The 20,931-nt window shown below is 42.6% G+C and overlaps 1 protein-coding gene across 1 annotated transcript in view; it reads left to right on the forward strand.

Moving 5' to 3' along the window:
- Positions 1-737: 737 nt before the first annotated feature.
- The window catches only part of asic2 (acid-sensing (proton-gated) ion channel 2), a 427,733-nt gene continuing 407,539 nt past the window's right edge, over positions 738-20,931 (forward strand). Inside the window, exons 1-2 of the mRNA XM_034219441.1 lie at positions 738-971; positions 1,713-2,333. Coding sequence (XP_034075332.1) covers positions 1,758-2,333 — 576 coding nt within the window. The 5' untranslated portion in view covers positions 738-971; positions 1,713-1,757. The remainder of the gene's footprint in view (positions 972-1,712; positions 2,334-20,931) is intronic.

A 20,931-nucleotide genomic window follows, 5' to 3' on the forward strand; every position in this document is an offset into this window, starting at 1 on the left:
TCACTCCCTCGCTCACTTCCTCGCTCACTCCCTCGCTCACTTCCCCGCTCACTCCCTCGCTCACTCCCTCGCTCCTTCCTCGCTCACTCCCTCGCTCACTTCCTCGCTCACTCCCTCGCTCACTTCCTCGCTCACTCCCTCGCTCACTTCCTCGCTCACTCCCTCGCTCACTTCCTCGCTCACTTCCTCGCTCACTTCCTCGCTCACTTCCTCGCTCACTTCCTCGCTCACTTCCTCGCTCACTTCCTCGCTCACTCCCTCGCTCACTTCCTCGCTCACTCCCTCGCTCACTTGCTCGCTCTTTTTATAGTTTTCCTATCTTATTTTTATCCTCATCCCTCCCGTCCACCTCCTTTACTCCTCCATCTCTGCTTCTGCTTCACTTCACATGACATACACCCCCCATCCCCCACCCTTCCCCGACCAAGCAACCGCCACTGTTTTCCCCTCTACTATTTGTCTCTCCGTCTACCTTCCGTTTTGCATCCGTCCATCACTCTGTTTGCTTTGACAGACGAGATGTGGAAATATGAAAGACTGATGGATTAATAAGAGCAGGAAGGTGCTGGTGTTGGAGGAGAAAGGAAACGTATTCAAGAAGTGACTTTGCTGTGGAGAGAGCAAAGGAGGAGAGTGCCGTCTTCCCTCCTCTCTCCCCCCCACCCCTTCCTCTCTCTCTCCTCCTCTGTGCGAGCATGTGTGGTGGTGTGTGTGCGTCTCTCGCGGCTCCGCTGTTTTTCGCCACCGCCACAGAAGAGCTGGGAAGAGGAGGGAAAGCGGCTGTATCTGCCCAGAGGAAAACAGGAGGAGTTAGGATCGGCATGCAAGACTAACCAGCGACTCTGATCATCAACAGCTCCCCTCTCTCTCTCTCTCTTTCACACACGCACAAACACACACGTGCGCTCTGAGGCTCACAAACACACACACTCGCGCCGGCTGGATGTCTTATCGCTAGGCTGAACGGAGAGGTGCTTAGGCTTGTCATTTAGTTGGGGTGCATGGGAGATCCTGAAAAGCCTGGACGTATGTGTGTGTGTCAATTTGGGTGCACACTCATGCATGAGAGAGTGTGTGTTTTTGAATGGAGATGAGTCGGGACGTTAAACACACAGACACAGCTTTGATTGGCTTGCGGCTTAAGTGACTCTCACCTCTCGCTCCGGGTGCCACAGAGGACTTACCTCTGGGATTTTTGTCAATGAAATCGAGCAGTCACAATGGGCGACAGATGATGGAGGCGAGGGTGGGGGGCAATTTGGGATTTGGGTGGTGTTTGTGTGTGTGCGTGTGGGGTGTTGGAGGTGTAATAGGAGCCACAGGCGGGCTGGCAGCCACAGTAACTCTCAGCTCAGGGGAGTGATGGAGAGTGGAAAGGGATGCCCTGAAGGGAGCCTCTTTCTTCTTTCTCTCACGCTCAGTCTTTAGTAGTTATTTGGGTTCTGGAGGTCTGTGCCTCCTTGTGTATACTTTCTGTTCAGTTGTTGCTTTGCTTTAAATGTTCAGTTTTTGTGTGTTTTATTCAGTCACTGTTGCTGCAGGGCTCTGTTTTTGCCTCGTACTTTTTTCCTCTCTATTTCACTCTTGATGCCTCTATTTTCAACAGTTCTTCTGTTTCTCTCTCTGGCTCTTCTCTTGCTTTATCAATATGCTCAATATGATTATGGACTGTGCATTTCAGTGTCTTATTGACCTTCCCTCTGGCTCTGCAGGTGTTAGTGCACCTGGGGAACCCTGGCCGAGGGGCTGGAGGGCTGATGATGGATCTAAAGGAGAGCTGTGGCAGTCAGGGGAGCCAAGAGAGCTCCAGCCTGCACCCCACCTCCTGGCAGGCCTTCGCTCACAGCAGCACGCTGCACGGCCTGCGTTTCATCTTCCCTTATGGTCAGCCAAGTGTGCGCCGCTTGCTCTGGGCTGCGGCTCTGCTGGGCTGCCTGGGATTATTAGCTCTGGAGAGTGCCGAGCGGCTGGCCTATTTCTTCTCCTACCCTCATGTGACCAGCGTGGACGCCGTGGTTTCCAGCACCCTGGTGTTCCCCGCTGTGACCGTCTGTAACCTCAACTCTTACCGCTTCAGCCACCTCACCCGCAACGATCTGTACCACGCTGGGGACCTGCTGTCCCTGCTGGATGTGCACCTGAATATCCCCCAGCCTCACCTGGCCGAGCCCGACGTGCTGGCTTTCCTCCAGGAGAGATCTAACTTCACCGAGTACAAGCCCAAGGTGTTCAGCATGAAGGAGTTCATCGAGAGGGTCGGCCACGACCTCAAAGACATGATGCTCTACTGCCGTTACCAAGGCCAGGAGTGCAGCCACAGCGACTTCAAAACCGTGAGTCCACTCTTGTCTTCTTTTAAATGTCAGCTCTGTTGGGGTCAGCGCCTTCCTGCAGCATCCTAGTCCTCAGAGGACTCAGCTTCTGAGATGTTGATAGTCCTGCAAGTTTACAGAAATGGATGATTTGCTTTGCTGCTATCAAAACGGCTTGATGTTTACTGATAGCTGCTCTTTCCCTCCCACGCTGCTATGCTGGGTTTTCTCCTGCTGAGGTTTTCCCTTTGGGACCCTCGTGTTGTGCTGCAAAGGTTGACTCTCCTTGTCGTTGTCCTGAGTCTTCACATAATAGCTCTGTGCTTACTGTTATATGTACAGTTTGTCCATTGAAGGAAATACATTGAATTGTCTGGGGCCGTAGTAAAAAGTAAATTCCCCCAAATGCCTTTTGTTCCTCTCTGGCAAACAACTCGTATTTCTTTTGACAACAATCAGAGCATATAAGGAGTTCTGGTATTGCAGCAGCAAAATGCAGCCAAGCGTTATTTGGAAGGTTTCTGGTGTTGATTGATTCCTCTAGTTTGGCTTGCTATTGGGTGTAGCAGCCTGTTGTTCCCTTTGTTCTGTGTCAATAATGTGCTTTTACTACAAAATGCAACGAGCCAGCCAGTGGTGGTGAAATGTAATGATTTCAGGCTAACATTTTCAGAAGATACTCTTTTTGGCAGATCAAATCCAACAATTTCTAGCTGTTGGTTATGTCACTAAAACAGTTTTCTGAACACCCACTCGTTGCATACTTGCACTCACTTTACAGATTTTTGATTTAGTCCATCAGTGAGTAGATGAAGTGCCCACATACTGTCTTTGAATGACTCAAAAGAGGAATGATCATTTTTAAATAGAACAACCCGGATTTTTCTTTGGATAAACTACAAAAACTCATCTGTTATTTCTTCAATGACAGACAGGATGTTCAAATACTTTTTAAGGAGTACTTCACTCTCACACCTCATGTCTCTAAATATTTTACATTTCTTCAGCATTTTCTTTTGAGTGTGGAGTTTTATTCTGCAGTTTTCGACTGTTGGCAGACTCTTGAGTTATCCATCCCACTGAACACCAACACTGCATTTGGATGTCCTGCTAATGCAGTTCAAGTATACATCCATCCATCCATCTTCTCCCACTTATCCGTGGTCGGGTCGCGGGGGTAGCAGTTCCAGCAGAGAGCCCCAAACTTTCTTTTCCCTGGCGACATCAACCAGCTCTGACTGGGGGATCCCAAGGCGCTCCCAGGCCAGCGAAGAACACCAACACTGCATTTTGATGTCCTGCTAATGCAGTTCAAGTATACATTGATTTCAAAAACACTGCATGCCATTCACTTTTATTATAATAATAATGAAGGAATAGGGGTAGGGACGGGTTGAGTGACATTTTATTGAAACCATATCTCATTATATCCATTAGAGAATATAAATAAGTGAAGTTAGTAAATAACTGAAACTGAAGTGTAATTCTGTTTGGACACCTTTTGTTGGCTAAGACAGAAACACTAAACATTTAAGTCAAAAGTAAACATTATGTGCACATTTCAATTAAAGCCGCATTGACTCCTTGGATTGAACTTTTCACACCTCGTATTTCATGAGCTACTTCAATTCAAAGTCCCGATCCAGAGCCGTTCATTTGATACGCTTAAATAACAGTTTGACGAGCCGAAAAAACAAAAGTCAGATTTTTCTTCACTCCTTAAAATGATATGACACAAGCATTTAGATCATGGCTATAGACCGTTACTTTTACAGAGTGATGACCTCTTACAATGGTTTTAGTGGTACTCAATAAAGTGACTCTGCAGATGTATAGTTCTCGAACCTAAAGCGCTTGTATCGGATCATTACTCAGTATTGGCAGTACCGAATTGAGGAACCGTAATTAGTAATGGGAGAGAAAGCATCTTTTACCTCGCAATCACTCATTGGCTGAGAACAGACGCCAGCTTGAAGAGAGCACATTAAGCAGAAGGAAGCCACAAGAGTGATCTTGGACAAATTATTAATGTTAATTAGCTAGAGCTAACATAATCCTCCCCTGGTGACACAGTGATTTGTTATTTCAACGGGGAAAGGGACAGTCGCTGCGCGGAAGGATCGGAAGCTTACAAGAGTTACTTGAATGTTTTCTACTGTGCTCTTTCACCACTCTGCGATGACACATAGGGCAACTGTTATTCTGTCCATTCGTTTCTTACATTCATTAATGAGCCGTTTGTTTTATGTCAGAAACATTACAACCTTGGCAGAGCGTCATGTCTTGAAATATAACTTGTGTCTGCCCAAACGTCTTTAACAAAACAGTTTTACTATGAATGAAAACAGAAGCAGCTCTTGTTATTTGAGAAGCTGGAAGTGGATTTATTTTCCCTCGTTGAAGTGTCCAAAATGAATAAAAAACATAACTTCCTTGTAGAGTTGAACAATGCATTTGAGTTTTTCCGTCGATTCTTTTATTCTATGGAGCAGAGTGATTACATGGAGTTTGTGGTGGGCAGCTGCTTAACTATCAGCCTGACTTTCCACTTGAAGCTTGTCCACAGATCTGCATTAACGAGAGTTCTCTCCGTTTGTCTGCGTTGAAAACTGACCAGTGAAGCATGGACAACACACACACACACACACACACACACACACACACACACACATCACACACACAGCTCACCGCACTGTGGAGCTGCCTCTGGGATCCGTTCTGCTCAGATGAGGTCTTTAATTTTACGAGTGGACACTGTTGTTATTAACAGAGCATTCAACAGCATTATTGCACCACAGCTGTGTGTTATGTAAGACATTACAGCTTAAGTGTCGGATTGATATCTTTGTTTAATCCTGGGAGGTACTCAATGCAGAGAAGCTAAGTGGAAAACAACAATCGTGCATCTCATGTTGGCCGTAGTGATTTTCTATTCATGCCCGTTGCTTTAATCGGAGTTTAAATTCATATTTCAGTGAGCCGCAGAAATTCTACAAGTCTGCCAGGAGAACATTTATATAATTTCCTTCTGTTGAATTTTCAGGGAGATAATGCAAAGCCAGCTTGGCCCTGTCAATGCCTTGCACTGCAGCCCAATGAGTCTCTTTCTGACTCCTCTTAGTAACCACCGTGCATGGTGTATGATACGCCTTTGACCTTAATCAGGGTTCAAAGATAATCACCTTGACAGAGAGGCTACTAGAAGGCGCCGTCATCTTCTTTGCCCTCTGCCTGTTGCTGCTGCTGAGCCCCCCCCCTCCTCTCTGTGGACCCCCCCTCCATCTCTTCTCTCTCTGTCACCGCAGCGACACACCTAAATATCTCCAGCGCATTCTGAGAGGAAAGGGAAACAAAAAAGGGCGACCAAAAATAGAAAAACACTTGCATCCATGCACAGAGACGCATTCATTCAAAGGCGTACACACCACAATATATGCATACATGAATGATTACACACATGCACACACACACACACACACACACACACAAGGAAAGGGACGATATTACCATGGAACTCCAGGGACCCGAGTCAGCGTTTGAGTGACATTGTGATGAATGACCGTAGGGGGGATTGTGGGACACGGGAGTCAGTGTGATGTGACGGATGGAACTGGAGCAGAGCGCGGCACAAAAGGGAAACGCCATCATCAGTGTGCACATTCCCACCTGTGTTCACACATTGTAGGAGGCCTCAGATAGTTTCAGTGTTTTTGAAACTAGCAGACTGCTTAGGTTGTTCTTTTATGTTCACATGTGAGCACTTCTTTCTAAATATACACTTTTCTAAGCAGCTAAAAGAGAGCACAGCCACATGTAGCAACATTCAGGGGAACAACATAAAAGCCTCTGTTGAGAGATTCTTTCCAAACAGCATTTCTTCAAGGATGCTGAGGGGTCAGAGTGACGACCGATCACAGGTTGTAGTTTTTATCCAGAGAGGCCGTCTGTTAACACCTGCTTTTGTGCACTTTTATTTACTCATGCTTTCATTTGATGTTGTTCTCTTCAAAGTCTGTTTTGTTTTCAGTTGCCTTTTGTGAAGCACTTTGTGACATTCTGCTCTCGAACGTTATTATATAAGTAAGTGACTTACTAACGGTTGAAATACAGGGGGCGACTGCACAACACATAAAGTCTGCTTAGGATGACCGCAGCACATTGGGCTCTTCAATTGTTATGCATGTGGTGTCATTTTCCATTAGTGGTAAGAAGTTACTGGACATCATTTGAAATGTATTCAAAACTGGAAATGCTTTATTAGCTGAGTTTGAGAATCAATTTAACTGATGAAGCCGAACTTTCAAACTGTAAATGTCGCCAAAAGCCACACAGGAAATGTACCTAAAAAAAGAATAGACTAGAACTGGTGATTTAAAAATAGAAACCCAAATATCAAATATGTGAAAGAGATTACAGATCAACTTTCTGTGCTTGTTTGCAATACTTTGTGTTAAAGTGATGTTTTGGTTATAACAATATTTTATTATTGGCAGATCAATATTTCAAATGATTATTTAAAAAATGTGTTACCAGTGTTTAATATTGGATCATGTGGGCCATCTCACCTTAATTAAAGACCCTCGCTTAATAACTTAATATGAGCAAATGTCTTACTCTCATTAAGGTCGTCATCTATCACCATCTATTTATTTGATTGATCGTGAGAGAACACGTCAGAATATGATTTATAATTAATTGTGGTGAACATTGTGAATTTGTCTTTAATCTGAGCCTCACAAAGTTGAAATGGTGTAATATTGAGGAGATCATGTGTTGGACTTCCCCTTGCCTGTGTTTGTTGTTGTCATGGGTGATTACAGCCGCGATGAAATGCTGATTGATCACACTGACAAGCTGCATCAGTGTCTGCCAGAGAGAATCAGCTCAGTGTGTCTGACCTACACTCACTGCATGTTTCAGATACATACATGTATACATATAAATCCCCCTGGAGCAGTGCAGGCCAGGTAGCCCCCTGTCACACTCTCAGCCCTAATGTGAAACCTGATAGCAGCTGGACCCTGAGCTCTGTATCACACAGACACTAATCAGCCACTCGTCTGACCAGAGCCTTGTTGGAACAGCAATGGAACGGTGCTGGCTGTGTACAGCAGCAGTAATGATCCATTACACACAACTTGTGGCCTTAGCGCTCCACTGGCTGATTATTGCATAGCTTGTTTCTTCTCGCCAGCAGAGCAGCACTACAGTAGAGTCGCCCATCGGGGAGGGTGGTACACTCTCTAATCCGTCCCCCTCCTCCTTCTCCCCTGGCCGCTACAACTGCATTTTATCGATTACAAATTCATTTCTCAACATGTGAAACCTAATGCATCACATTCAGTTTGAGTTGATGGACAGTATTAATCACTAACGTGGCATCACCGTGGCATTTTACATTCCCGACGGACATGATTTCTGAGTCTCTTTTTTAAAGGGCAGTGAAAGCACCGCTGACACCCACAAGCACGCCTCTCTGAAACGCCCCACAGAGCTGGAGTGCAGCCACAGACTGACAGCTCAGGGAGTGTGGATGGTGCTTCTGGAGTACACTCTGAAGCTGCACTGCTATTATGGTCTGCTGATGATACACTGTATGTTGTGGTGAGGCTTAAAGGTGCAGCAATTTCCCCTCAAGGGTTTTCCTCACCCTCAAACAACTGATAGCTTTTTCTTTTTGGCTGTACTTGAGATGACTCGCTTAGTGATGAATAAAATAGGACATTTGGTTGACGTGTTGAAAGCAGTTAGTTTCCTTCTCAAAAGAAAAACCCTTTATCCATTTTCAGAGCTTTAATCATGACATGGATACACAAATGTCTGCTGGTTTTGCACACTTGACTTAGTTGCAAGCGAGCAGTGTACGCAAGGCTGAAAAGGTTTTTCCTTTTGCCCTGACCTGAGCTTTCCAGAAACTGCAGAGACTTAAGAGCAAAAGCAAAATGAAAGCTCCTCTTCCTGGTTGTCAAACTAAGCCGCTGTGAACGTAGCAGTAAACAACGTAGGCCTTTGTGACAGTGGCTTCTGTGTTGTGACTAAATATGCTTATTTTTGACTTTTGGTTTTCTGGGGTGCGTATTATATAAACACAGCGTAGTGTGAAATGAATACATATTTACCTTTTTATATCCATTAGGTACCGATTAGCACGCTTGGGTATATTAACGGCTGTCCAAAGATAGTGATGCCATCCACAATTGCTCAACTAGTCGCGTCACGATCAGGTTTCACTGGCTCAACTGAAAATGAAATAATAATTATATATATTATAATAATAATTAAATATAAACTACACAAAATGAATAGATATTATTAAAAAAAGATTGATAATTATTAAAACAACTATTAAATGTATGTCAGATTTATATTTAATTTCAATTCTTTGAATATTTAGTCAAACTTAATAACATGAATACATACCTCAGTGTTCAAATTAGTTTACTAGAATGATCAAACTTTTATAATCATACGCATTAAGACTCAAAAAGTAATGTTACTTTCAATTATTAAAATATGGAGATGTCGGGGCATACCCTAAACATATTAAGATATATATTTTTGGAGACATTTTGCCCAGCCCTAATTCAATACAAATCCATACAAAAAAGGCATGGATCATTGACATCCCCAAAACATATGTGAAGCCAGACAGGAAATTAGAGGTGTCCTAATCCTTGCATTTGGTTGTTCTTCCATGGAGAGGTCGTCAAGAGGTTGAAGAGCCAGTGAGCTGTGTCAGTGACTGAGGAGAGGAGAGAGTCTGACATGAAGTCATCATTTCATGTTAATTCACATTCAGGCCAGCAACGAGAGGAGGGGAAGCAAGACGAGAGGACAGGGGTACGGCCCATTACCTCAGAGCCTGTCTGGAGACCTACTTCATCATGGCCACAAGAGGAGGAGGAGGAGGAGAGAGTGTGTGTGTGTGTGTGCTCAGGGTATGGTTATATTTGCTTGTGTGTGGGTTTGTATTGTAATGTCCTGCCACATGCAGTCAGTCTTGGCTAGGGGTATACGGTTCACAGAAGTCACGGTTCGGTTCGTACCTCGGTTTGGGGGTCACGGTTCGGTACGGGTTCGGTACAACAAGAAAAAGCAAAAAAAAAGTCCCAAATGCATAATTCCAGGTTTGTTATTTATTTTTGAACGGTAGTGCAAGTTTCAGTTTAAAAATAAGGAACTCTGACATTTTGAATAATTAACTGTAAACAGTTAAAAACAAACCACAAACAGTAACACTCACACTCAGATGGCCATATTATCTATAATGGCTGATGTCAAACAAAAAGGTTTCATCAAGCTGTAAAACTAAAAAGAATGTCTTGAAAATATGACATCATAAATAATAAGAAAGTGTTTCAAGAGCGCAAAGTCGTTGAAAAACATATGCCAAAAGCTTCCGTTATTTATTTTGGTCTCACGGCTTTCATGTCTATTGGCTTCTTAAAAACAGCAGGGATCAGCTGTTGAACTGCTGTTGTCTTTTGCCGGGCTCCGGTGATTGGCAAATCTGGGCCATGCCTTCTGATATGATTTAGCATGTGTGGCGTGTGTTACCATTAGCATACCGCACCGCTGTCGAACAACGCCGACACACCGTCCTCGTCCGATCCACCACTCGCTCACTTCATCGTTAATGTAGTCCACAGGGAACCCGAAATGTTCCCACACAGCTGATTTAAAAGAAGCAGGTGGGTTCTAGCTCTTGTGTTATCTGAAATCGCCATACTAACTTTTTTTCTTCTTGTATTTTGTTCGTTTTGTTGTTTTGTTTCTTCTTGTTCTTCATTTGTTGTTTAAGGGCGGCTGGCAAACAGCTTTTAGGCGCAATACCGCCCCCTGGATTATATATAGTGTAGTGGATACTGCCCTGAATGACAGACTTTTTTACCACTCGTAAAAAAAAGGCGTATTCGTCATGTGACTGTGTGTGCCGAACCGTGACGTCCGAACCGTGATGGTACGGGACGAATACGGATACCGTTACACCCCTAGTCTTGGCTTATTCTGCATTTGTGTGTGTTTGTGTGTGTGTTGCAGCTGCTCAATGCATTAGCCATCCGCTGCGTTCAACAGATATCGACTAATGGTTATAAAATCAAAGGTCAGTTAACTTGAATGCTCTTGGCTGCTCTTCATCAGTAGTTAGCTTCCCAGAAACATTGTGTCTTGCATGATAACGATAGTTGTATGTTTACTTGATCTGCCTAGGATATTCTTTTTTTGTTTTCCTCCCTCCTGAACTCCTTTTTCAAAATGATGAACAGAGCAAATCCGGTTGGATTGATGTTTTTTTTTGTGAGGAATTCACTCTGCAAGCAGCTCAGTGTTGCTGAGTGGTTTTTGTGTATGTCAGCTTCCTTAATAAGCTGCCTGAACATACGAGTCTATACTCAACATCTAACTGCTTGGACCTGACTGCCTGGGGTTGAAAACATAAATCCCACAACCTCCTCAAACAGACTGACAGACTCTTTTAGACTCCCCTTTTGTCAACTTGTCAACTTGCCTCTTTAATCTCTGAAAGCTGCCCAGGAGCTCTTTTGATCTCGAGCGTTCACCTGAGAGCTGTGTGCTCTGGGCCTCATGAGACTCTGTGCCGCTATAAAGGGATTTAGGCGGCTTTAATGGAAAGTGACCACTGGTCAAATGGGCGCCCTCCATTTATATGTAAGGTGAAGTGTCTTTTGACAGTTTCTAAATGCACTTGTCGTATTTTCAGAGTGTAGGGACGGACTTTCTTTCTCATATTATTTCTTACTTATCCACTTGTATTTTGTGATGCAGAGGTTTCTACCACTATGTTGCCCGATGTGGGTGTCTTCTACATTTTCGCTGACAACTTCAGTGTCAGTGTTTTCCGTTTGTGAAGTTGATAGTAACATCTTTGATCCCGTAAAATTGCCCTGGTCAGCGTTCAATTCTTACCTCCACTCTCAAGTCCTTTCTTGTTGGCTAAGTACCAAGATGGCTGCATCCAAAATGCCATAGTCCAACTTTCACAGCTACAGTGCACAAACCAACGGTTGCTGTCACCGTGACGATATCCACTGCAGATTTGATCTCGAAATGTGACTTTTCCGTGCCTAAAAATGTGCCTAAAACCTTATATGTCAAGATATCCCTTTTAAAAGCTCCACCTGCCAGCTCCCTCCCTGTCTCCAGGTACGGTCGCCCTACTTCTGGAACAGTTCTCACCTCGGTGTCAGGACAATGTGCGCTCTTTTTGTCAAAATGACTCACCTGTGCAGGACAGCATGACGTGAAATCACAGACATTTGCCCCTGGAGGCCAAAGTCAGTTTGAGTCTGCCGCAGCTGTTTCTGTCGACCAGCGTCTTTCTTTCCTTTGTAAAATGATCGCTATCACTCAAAAGCACGTGGGTGTATGAATGTACAATCTCATCTCAGATTTAAAACACAGCTTGTGATGTATTTGCATTGCAATCTGTCAGAAATTAGTGTCTGGATAAATCTGCGTTTTACGCTGACCCCAAAACTTGATGTTTGTTGTTTTAGTAGATTTACATTGTGTTCCGCTGAGTCCTAGTGATCCCTTCCAGCTTGCTTCACTGCTCTCCTCTTTGGTTTGGCATCTGTGCTGTGGAGGAAATAAAACAAAGCCTGCATGAATAATAGTGTGCTTAATGTGTGTGATTACAAACAGCTGAATGAATGTAAGATCCTTCCACCCTATTCAGTCCTCCCCTCTTCTACTACTGTCTCTTCAGACATTTACTCAAGGTGAAAAAACCCCCCAAAACAACCAGCTACATTAACCTTGGAGTTGTTACCATGGGGAAACCAGCGATAAACAACACAGAAGTTTCCCTTTCCTCACTTAGAGGAGAAATAGTTAGTGTGGTGATAACACTGAATTTGAATCATCTGCCAGCTGAAAAGCTCTTGTGTCTGGACATACTGGCGAACAAAACCAAAGCCTTTCTAACGGACTGATACGGTCAGTGTCTTGAAGCACTCTCGCATAAATCAGACATTTCGAGCTTACATATAATGAGCCAGTGTTGATTCACCACTACTTGGGAGTATCATTTGGGATCTCATTTGGATGAATATTTTACGAAGCCTTTCTACATATAGGGCTGTCCTCAGCTTAAATACATAGGTTTCATCTTTTATTCAAAATACAGCAACACATCTTTGATTCATGTCGTTTATAACTGGGATATTACAATTATTATTAACTTTGTCTGTACAAAGTAGTCTGTCCAGGAAATATGCTCAAATCAACTGAAACTGCGAGCCGGCAGGCAAGACGCTCCGCTTCTGAAATGCTTCTGAAACGCACCCGGTAGGGTATGACGCCGGAGGAGGCCGGACCAAAACCGCGGCGCAGCCGTTACGCGACGCAGACGGACGGGTGGAAACTAGGGGTTAGACATAAAACTGTCTAAAATAGAATTTTTTCTACGATTAAGTTTCTGTACAGACCAACAATAATTGGGTTAACCTTGTACTGTTCTTTCTATATGTCTTTCTCACTTTAATAATATTTGGCTATGATATTTTGGGTCTGCCCTGCCTTCGTTTATTTCGCATTCATATTCCGTTCTGCTTTGGCAGTTGCCGCCTCGCTTTCCCTACACATTTATTATTCAGCGTGTGGTTGCTAGATGTTCACGGATCTGGATCCAAACTCCACCCCGAGATACCACATGCGGCACTAAAGGGCGACTAGTAACATTAGTAACTGTCCATCATGTCATGCTGCAGCAGTTGTAGCGTTGCACTTGTCATGAACATGTACTTGTCAGCAGGCGAACAGCAGGGGCAGTGTTTGATTTGATTTCTACATGGACATTTACTCAGCGGTATGGCGACTGGCAGGCGGGGGGAGGGGCTAGAGGGGTGGAGCGGGGTGAGCTTGGTTTGGACTCGTTAATGTTGCAGGGAGGTGGAGTGAGGCTGCTGACACACAAAGGGGTGCCGTCTCACTCTTGTTGACTCCATGATAAGGGCAGCATGAGTGGAGGAGTCGGAGAGCCGGTGAAAGTTTGTGTGGTTGTTTCTGTGACGGAGGCAAAGACAGAAGTACAGTTTTTAAAGTTCAGAAAGCAATATAAGCACTCTGTCGTATTGTTGGAGTAGGACTTTTCTTGAAGAAATGCTCATTACTAGAAAATAATGGGGAATGATAAGTGTTCAGTATAGTGCTATAATACTTGGTATAATACAGTATAATAATATAGTGTAATGTTAGAGTGTGTGTACACTGTCAGAACAGTGTTTCCATCTGAATGAGGGTGTTACTTCATGTGGAGGAGAGAAGTGGACTGCTAAGGCTAGTGCGCATGTCTGTATACGGGTCCCACTCTCTCTCTCTGAGTGTGTATGTGTGTGTCAGGTTGAACGAAAAGGCCACTTTTAGGTTAAGGTTCACTATTATTCACATTGCCTGAAGATAATGAGATGCGAGGTTACAACTGGGAAAGAGACCAGTGGTAAAACTCCCCTCGCTTGATAGTGACATTTGGTGAAGGTCAAGAAGCGGTCAATGTGGGCACGTGTGCGGAAGTGTAGGTGAATGCAAATTTCTGCAGAAAAAGTTGCAGACAAAGAAACTGGGAGGTGGTTTGTCGTCCTTCACCAAGGTCAACCAATAAGGAACAAGAAGGCTTAGCTATAAAGGTGCTAGAACAACGTATGTTTAGCAGTATGATCCCGGGGTCTGCTCGGACTTTGATTGATGTCTTTTGACGTAATACAAGTTCTATTGCATCAAACTCTGTCTGCCTGTTAGAATGTGATGGTATAGTGTGGAGGAGATCCGGATCTTCAAGTGGCCCAGACCGAGATTTCCTCCAACAGTATTATGAAATACAAGAACCTTGGTTAGGTTAAAAACATATTGAAAATGCCCAAAGTTCCACAATCACAATCTCTGTCATTCTAAAACGATATTGGTGATAATGTGATGACAAAGAAATGTGTAAACCAGATAATGGTTTGCTTTTTTAGCTGGGCAAGGGACAGAATCAATGACTTAATTACCAAAATAATCTCCTAAATAACTGATTCATTTTCTGCAAAATAACTGAAATCAAACTATCTAATTTTCATACGATACCGATACGATTTGCGGACGATACCGTGATGTACTGTGCAGGTCCCTCCATTAAGGAGGCTGGTGTTAAATTACAGGCTGTTTTTAACATTATTCAGACTCAGCTCTCTGAACTTAAGCTTCTTTTAAATGTTGATAAAACCAAGGTAATGCTATTTTCTAAAGCTAAAAAGACACCAGAGCCTGTTTTAGATATTGTTACTATGCAAGGACAAGTACTTGAAGTGGTTACCTGTTATAAATACCTAGGTATCTGGCTTGATGATTGTCTTACTTTTAAACTTCATGTCAATAACCTGCTTAAAAAGCTGAGGGTTAGACTAGGTTTCTTTTTCAGAAACAAGTCCTGTTTCTCTTTTGAAGCCAGGAAAAGGCTAGTCACTGTGACCTTTTTACCTGTGCTGGACTATGGTGATTTGTTGTATATGAATGCACCTGCCCATTGCCTGGAAAAGTTAGATGCCGCCTATCACAGTGCACTGAGATTTGTCACAAATTGTAAAGCACTTACTCATCACTGTACCCTGTATGCCAAGGCAGGTTTGCCATCACTTACTGTAAAGAGGCTCAGTCATTGGTACACGTTTATTTTAATGCTGTCAAAATTATCGCGTTAACGGCTGTAATTAATTTTTTGAATTAACTGCATTAAAATATTTAACGCATTAACGCATGTGCAGAATGGCCCGCCCCATACGTGCCACCAGTGGCAGTGCCAGGGTATGGCTGGGGTAGGCTACACCCATACCAAGAAATGGCTTAGCCCCACCATGAAAAATGATGTTAAAGGAAGCAAAATAAAGTCTGCCAACTCGCGCGGAGTAAATTGCACAGACAGCAGTTAGTAAGATTGATTTCAGTAGCCACTTATCTGGAAAGACCGAGGACCAGAAACGGTTTTGAAAACTTTTGTCACGTAGTGATCGTCTTCTCAATAGAACATCTTTGATAATGTCTTCTGGCCAATCAGAATCAAGATAACGGCATGGTGTTGTCCCGACGGAGAATACTTTTGCTGTAGTAGGTGCACATAACTGGTACCCAGGTACGCATGCGCAGCAACGATCTGAAATGCTTACCGTCACTTGTGTCACAAAGCGCATTTGCGTACCGACGTACTTGTGAAGCTTTTCCAGAAGGCGGTTAGATCACCCCCCCCCCTGTGTTGATAGAAATCAACACGTAATGAAATAAGACCCCACGGTTTGATGATTGATAGGTGTGTGGGCCGACTTTCATTTTGACACACAGAACAATGTTATAATAAACATAGATACATACATAGGCTACTGTATGTTAAATGGATATATCCGCCTTCTTTCATTTATCTTTCCATTCCCACAACAATATACATGTGATTAATCTGATTAAAAATGTTAATCGTTTGACAGCCCACTTTATTTATAAAGCTTTGTTGGGTAAACTCCCGTATTATATCTGCTCTCTGATAACACAGAGAGTTGCAAGCAGCTATTGTCTGAGATCGCATGATGTAGTATTGTTAGATGTGCCAAGAGCAAGGACTGTCTTAGGTAAGACAGCTTTTATGTGCGCAGCTCCACTTGCTTGGAACAATCTTCAGCAAGAATTTAAACTTAGCAATCTCATTCCTCTGCATGTTTTTAAAGCTAGGCTAAATGAAATGCTCGTTGATACTATGGGCACTTGTAAATGTCTATAACTATGTAAATGTACCTGTAAATATAATGTACGATGTCCTTTATTGTTTTATGTTTCATGTGGAACCTATATGCTGCAGGTCTCGCTTGAAAAAGAGACCTATGATCTCAAGGGACCAATCTGATTAAATAAAGGTTTGAAATGAAATGAAATTCAATGCCGATTGTGGTATTTGTTGAAACAAAAGATTCACATTTGACGACTTTGAACAAGAATATGTAGACGAGTATCAATGTTTCAGTATTCCTTCACCACCATTTTTATTCTGAGAGTATAGACAGGTCTTTGAAACGGCTTTTCTGCTTGATGTTGGCAAATACATGTTGGATATACTCCTAAAGTCCTTGCTGCCGTGTGATGTTTGGCATCTGTTGAGCCTCATGGACGACTCACTGGATCTGGACTTCACAGATTGTATTTCATCTCCTCATTTATGTCTGTATCAACATGCTCACACCATCACAGCTCTTTCAAAGTCTAACAATCCACAATATCAGTTGAGAGTTCACTTAATGATGATATAACACAACAGAGAGAGGAGCAATTCTCACTCTTTAGAAAGTGGCAGCGTTAATATTTAAAACATTTCTTAATACTTTACTATTCATTGACTGTCAAAGACTTCATTGGTTACCCAAACCATCATTGGGAAACTAGTGTTTTAGTGTATGTTTTCACTACAAATAGATATTTCATGTCAGTTTTCATTGCATTCTGGGCACATGTATTTATAGCTTTGCTTGAACTCAACAACTGTTATCACACCAACCTAACATCGTGTGTACTTTCAGGTGTGACATTTCCTTTGTTAGTGTGTTATCCTCCTCCTCTTTTTTAATGGGTCATAATTGGAGTCTCAGTAAAGATCATCAGGTTTTATGAGACACTAATCTGCACTGAAACCATCTGAGATCCCAGCACAGAGAGCTGAGTGTGAAAGAGTGACCAGAGCTCTGCCTTTCATTTTCATGCCTTTACAATGTGTGCACAGTAATACGTTTATGACAGTTTGTTGCAACATTATAATCTATTTTAGTCAATATTCCATCATGAGTTTTCTTTGAAAATAAATCATTGCAGATGCATGTTTGACAAGATTTGAAATAATATAAGTTCTGTTGGAAAAAGCTGTGTTTTATCTCAGCAGAGACCAGATGAATAGGCCAGTCAGAAATGAGAACAAATAATTGAATTCAATATATTTTCCTTTTGATGTGAAAATCATTGGCAGTCTCCATAATCTCTCTCCACAAATGTTCTGTGGTAAAGTCATGTTTAACATTTCTTTTTAAAAGTATCAGAACTGAACATGTATAGCCAGCCCATGAGTCACATGTTTTGTGGAGATGTTAAAAGGGTATCAATATACAGGAATGCATTTCTTTGAATTTGTTACTATATCATTTATTTGATCCAGTATTAGATAGACATACGGGCTGCATTGCAGTCTTCGTTAGGGTCACCAGTGAGATGATGTTTATCAGGCAAAACTTCAAATGGTTTTCAAACCAGTATTATTGTAACACCAGGCAGCGTTTATGCAGTTTTCACAAGCCTAATTGTTCATAGAACTTTCAATAAAACACGAACATTTAATGAGGCCGTGCTGCGAAAACAAAAGGGGAATTGTTTTTATAAGAAATCTAATTGAAACACTGTGTGATTGCTGCTTTGAACATGTTGCAGAATATCATTTGGACCAAGGGGTTAGGGGGAATAACGCTTCTCTAAACTCCAAGTTCTCATTTTGTTTTCTATGCAGCTCTGTTCCCGTTTTATTTTCAGCAGCTACTGGGATTATCTTTTTTAATACTTCAAATTTGAGAAACCTCACTCGGCACATAAATCTCACCTCGAGGCTACAGATACACGAGGTCTCAGATGATTTGTGTAAACAAGACCCTTAGTGCACATAAAGCCAAACCCCGTTAAACTGCACAAGGCTCTGTCTCAGGGTTATTATAAATGTCAACTAGGAAATGGAAATGAATCATTCATTTAATCACTGTCTCTTAAGAGTTGAGTTGATCAATAACATCAGCAATAAAACACTCTCTAAAATATACAGAATAGCATGTAAACCTGGAATATTGGTGCCTGGGAGGAGGACATGTCCGTCTCCTCAAGTATCAGGTGGTATTGTCTATACAACTCTAAGAACGTAATAAGTAAAGGTTAGTCTTCTCGGGTCATTCACTGGCTATAAACTGTTTACAAATGACTTTAAAATGTATAATTGGCACATCTGTGCCACCTGGCACTGCTCACACACTGATGAACTTTTCTTTGTCCTAATATCCCTGGCACTAACGGACACATTCACAATCAGACGGAATAAGACCATTTTAAGCCTTTACACATTAGCTGCCAAGAACACACTCCTCCATGACAGCACATCTTCCTCTAAGCCTCAAATGGACTGCTGCCCCCAATGTATCTTATTTAGCAGTATAACAAACAACTGACCTTTTTAAGGTGGACCAACCATTGTCATTTTTTTGCTTAGCAACCTTTGAAGTATTCTCTCCCACCCCCCATGTTATTCTCATGATTTCCCCCCCTACCATCTGCTATGTGTCACATTGTGTTTTGGATGTAATTCATTCGTCTCTCCTGTCTCCTTTTTAATGTCTTTGTTTTGTAGTAAAGAAAATCACCAGTGAATTAATCAGTTGAAAATGAGCTTTTCATTCTCTTGGACAAAATGGGGGTGGAATGTGATGGATGATGATTGCAACTTAATTAAAGGGAAACAATGCAATCAACATTTCATATTAATCTAAAATGAAATGTCGTAACGTGTGTCTTTCCCTTCTCGAAGTGTGTTGCTCACTCTCTTTTCCTCCCACTCAGCTAGCGAACTGTATGTGCGTTTAGATATAGACAGTGTTTTCACTCACATGAGACTTTGACAGTCTTCATTTTATGGTCATTTCTTTGACCTGCTATAAAGGACGTTCATGTTAATGATGTTTGTACCCGAATGAATAGCAGGTCCTCGTCTTTGGAGGTGATAAACGCTTTAGATGCTGGCTCAGCTCTTTCTCTGTCTCTCCACAAGGTCACTAGTGAAGGACTCTTCTTCTCATGGACTGATTTACTGTGACGTTTCCCAATCCTCTCACTTGCTGTGTGGTCTTTCCCCTATTTGTATGGCACTTTAGGGATCTGTAACCAACACTGTACCATTGTCTGAATATCAACATGCTATAAATAAACATGCATCTAGTTTTTAGTCGATAAATAATGTATGATTTGCAAGAATTCCCTTCCTAATTTGCCGCCCACTATTCTTACGGCCCGTCCACACAGCGGCGTGCGTTGAAAGCTTCACCATTCACTTTGAATGGGGTGACGTCACTTTTCGCCGAACTGCATTGCGGGAAGCGACGCGGAGCTTTGCTGGCGTGGCTCGCTGCAAAAGTTGAGCAATGTTCAACTTTTGAAGCCTCGGTAGAAGCGTCAGCCAATCGAATCATATGCCAGTACAAGCTCTAGCCAATCAAACCGCTGCTTGTGTGTCAGGGGCAGGAGACTCATGTGATTGGTTGTTGGTCGAGTTTCAGACACGCCCGCCGGCAAGCTTCAACGCACGCCGCTGTGTGGACGGGCCGTAAGAGATTAACTGACAGCGGTAAATCATTAAACATGATTCTTACATTTCTTATCTGCAGTGTTTACTGTTTTGTTCAGCATGTGTGTACCTCACCTGGGATTTGATCTACTGACTTGCTTACAAGCATCATCCTCTGTCATTACAAATGTCTTGCTAGAATACATTTTGATGGTAAAGGTAACACTTCTATGGAAATAGAAAAATAACATTGTATGCAAAAAGTGTAAAAGCACTTGTTTGCCTTGTCTTAATGATGCACATCTTAACATATCATTCAACTCTGGGTTGTAACGCTGTGAAATATAGCAAAATGAGAAATGTTTTGAGTCACTATTCTCTATTTATCACACCATATACATTTAAAATAGTGACAATGTTTTCCAGGTATATCTTTTTTGTTGTTGTTGAAAATAGTGTGAAATATAGAAAACTTGAAATGGAAAAATGTACATGTAAAAGAACATTATAACCAGGGGTGCACATCACTTTTTTGCCCTGGTTCTCAAAGGAGCACCTGGAGATGTTGCTTGGTGCTCATCCTTAAAATGAAATAAACCGTAACTTTTGAGGGGGTCTTGATTTTATTTGCCAGACACACGGCACTGAACACACATGCAGAGGTGAACACAGAACACACATGCAGAGGTGAACACAGACCACACATGCAGAGGTGAACACAGACCACACATGCAGAGGTGAACACAGAACACACATGCAGAGGTGAACACAGAACACATATGCAGAGGTGAACACAGAACACACATGCAGAGGTGAACACAGAACACACATGCAGAGGTGAACACAGACCACACATGCAGAGGTGAACACAGAACACACATGCAGAGGTGAACACAGAACACACATGCAGAGGTGAACACAGAACACACATGCAGAGGTGCACACAGAACACACATGCAGAGGCGAACACAAGACAACATTAGCACGACCAGTAATCCTACAAGCTGTCATCACTACCCTCCTGACTGTTCTCCTCACTGTCTTCCTCTCTGTCAGACATGGTAGCTGATGATGTAGGCCCTACTTCTTTCTCTCTGGTTGAGTCTGTGATTAGCTGCTTGCATCCACAAGTCAACAGCTGGGTTTGGGTCGAAAGTCTCTGTTGTCATCTTAGACAAGTGGATGTAATCAAATAAGTATGTGAACATAACCAATAGCCTACCATAGCCAATAACAAATGAATGTAACTTATTTTATTTGTGTTGTTCATTCATATCTTAT

This window comes from Gymnodraco acuticeps, unplaced genomic scaffold (genome assembly GCF_902827175.1).
Source record: "Gymnodraco acuticeps unplaced genomic scaffold, fGymAcu1.1, whole genome shotgun sequence".
Classification (NCBI taxonomy): domain Eukaryota; kingdom Metazoa; phylum Chordata; class Actinopteri; order Perciformes; family Bathydraconidae; genus Gymnodraco; species Gymnodraco acuticeps.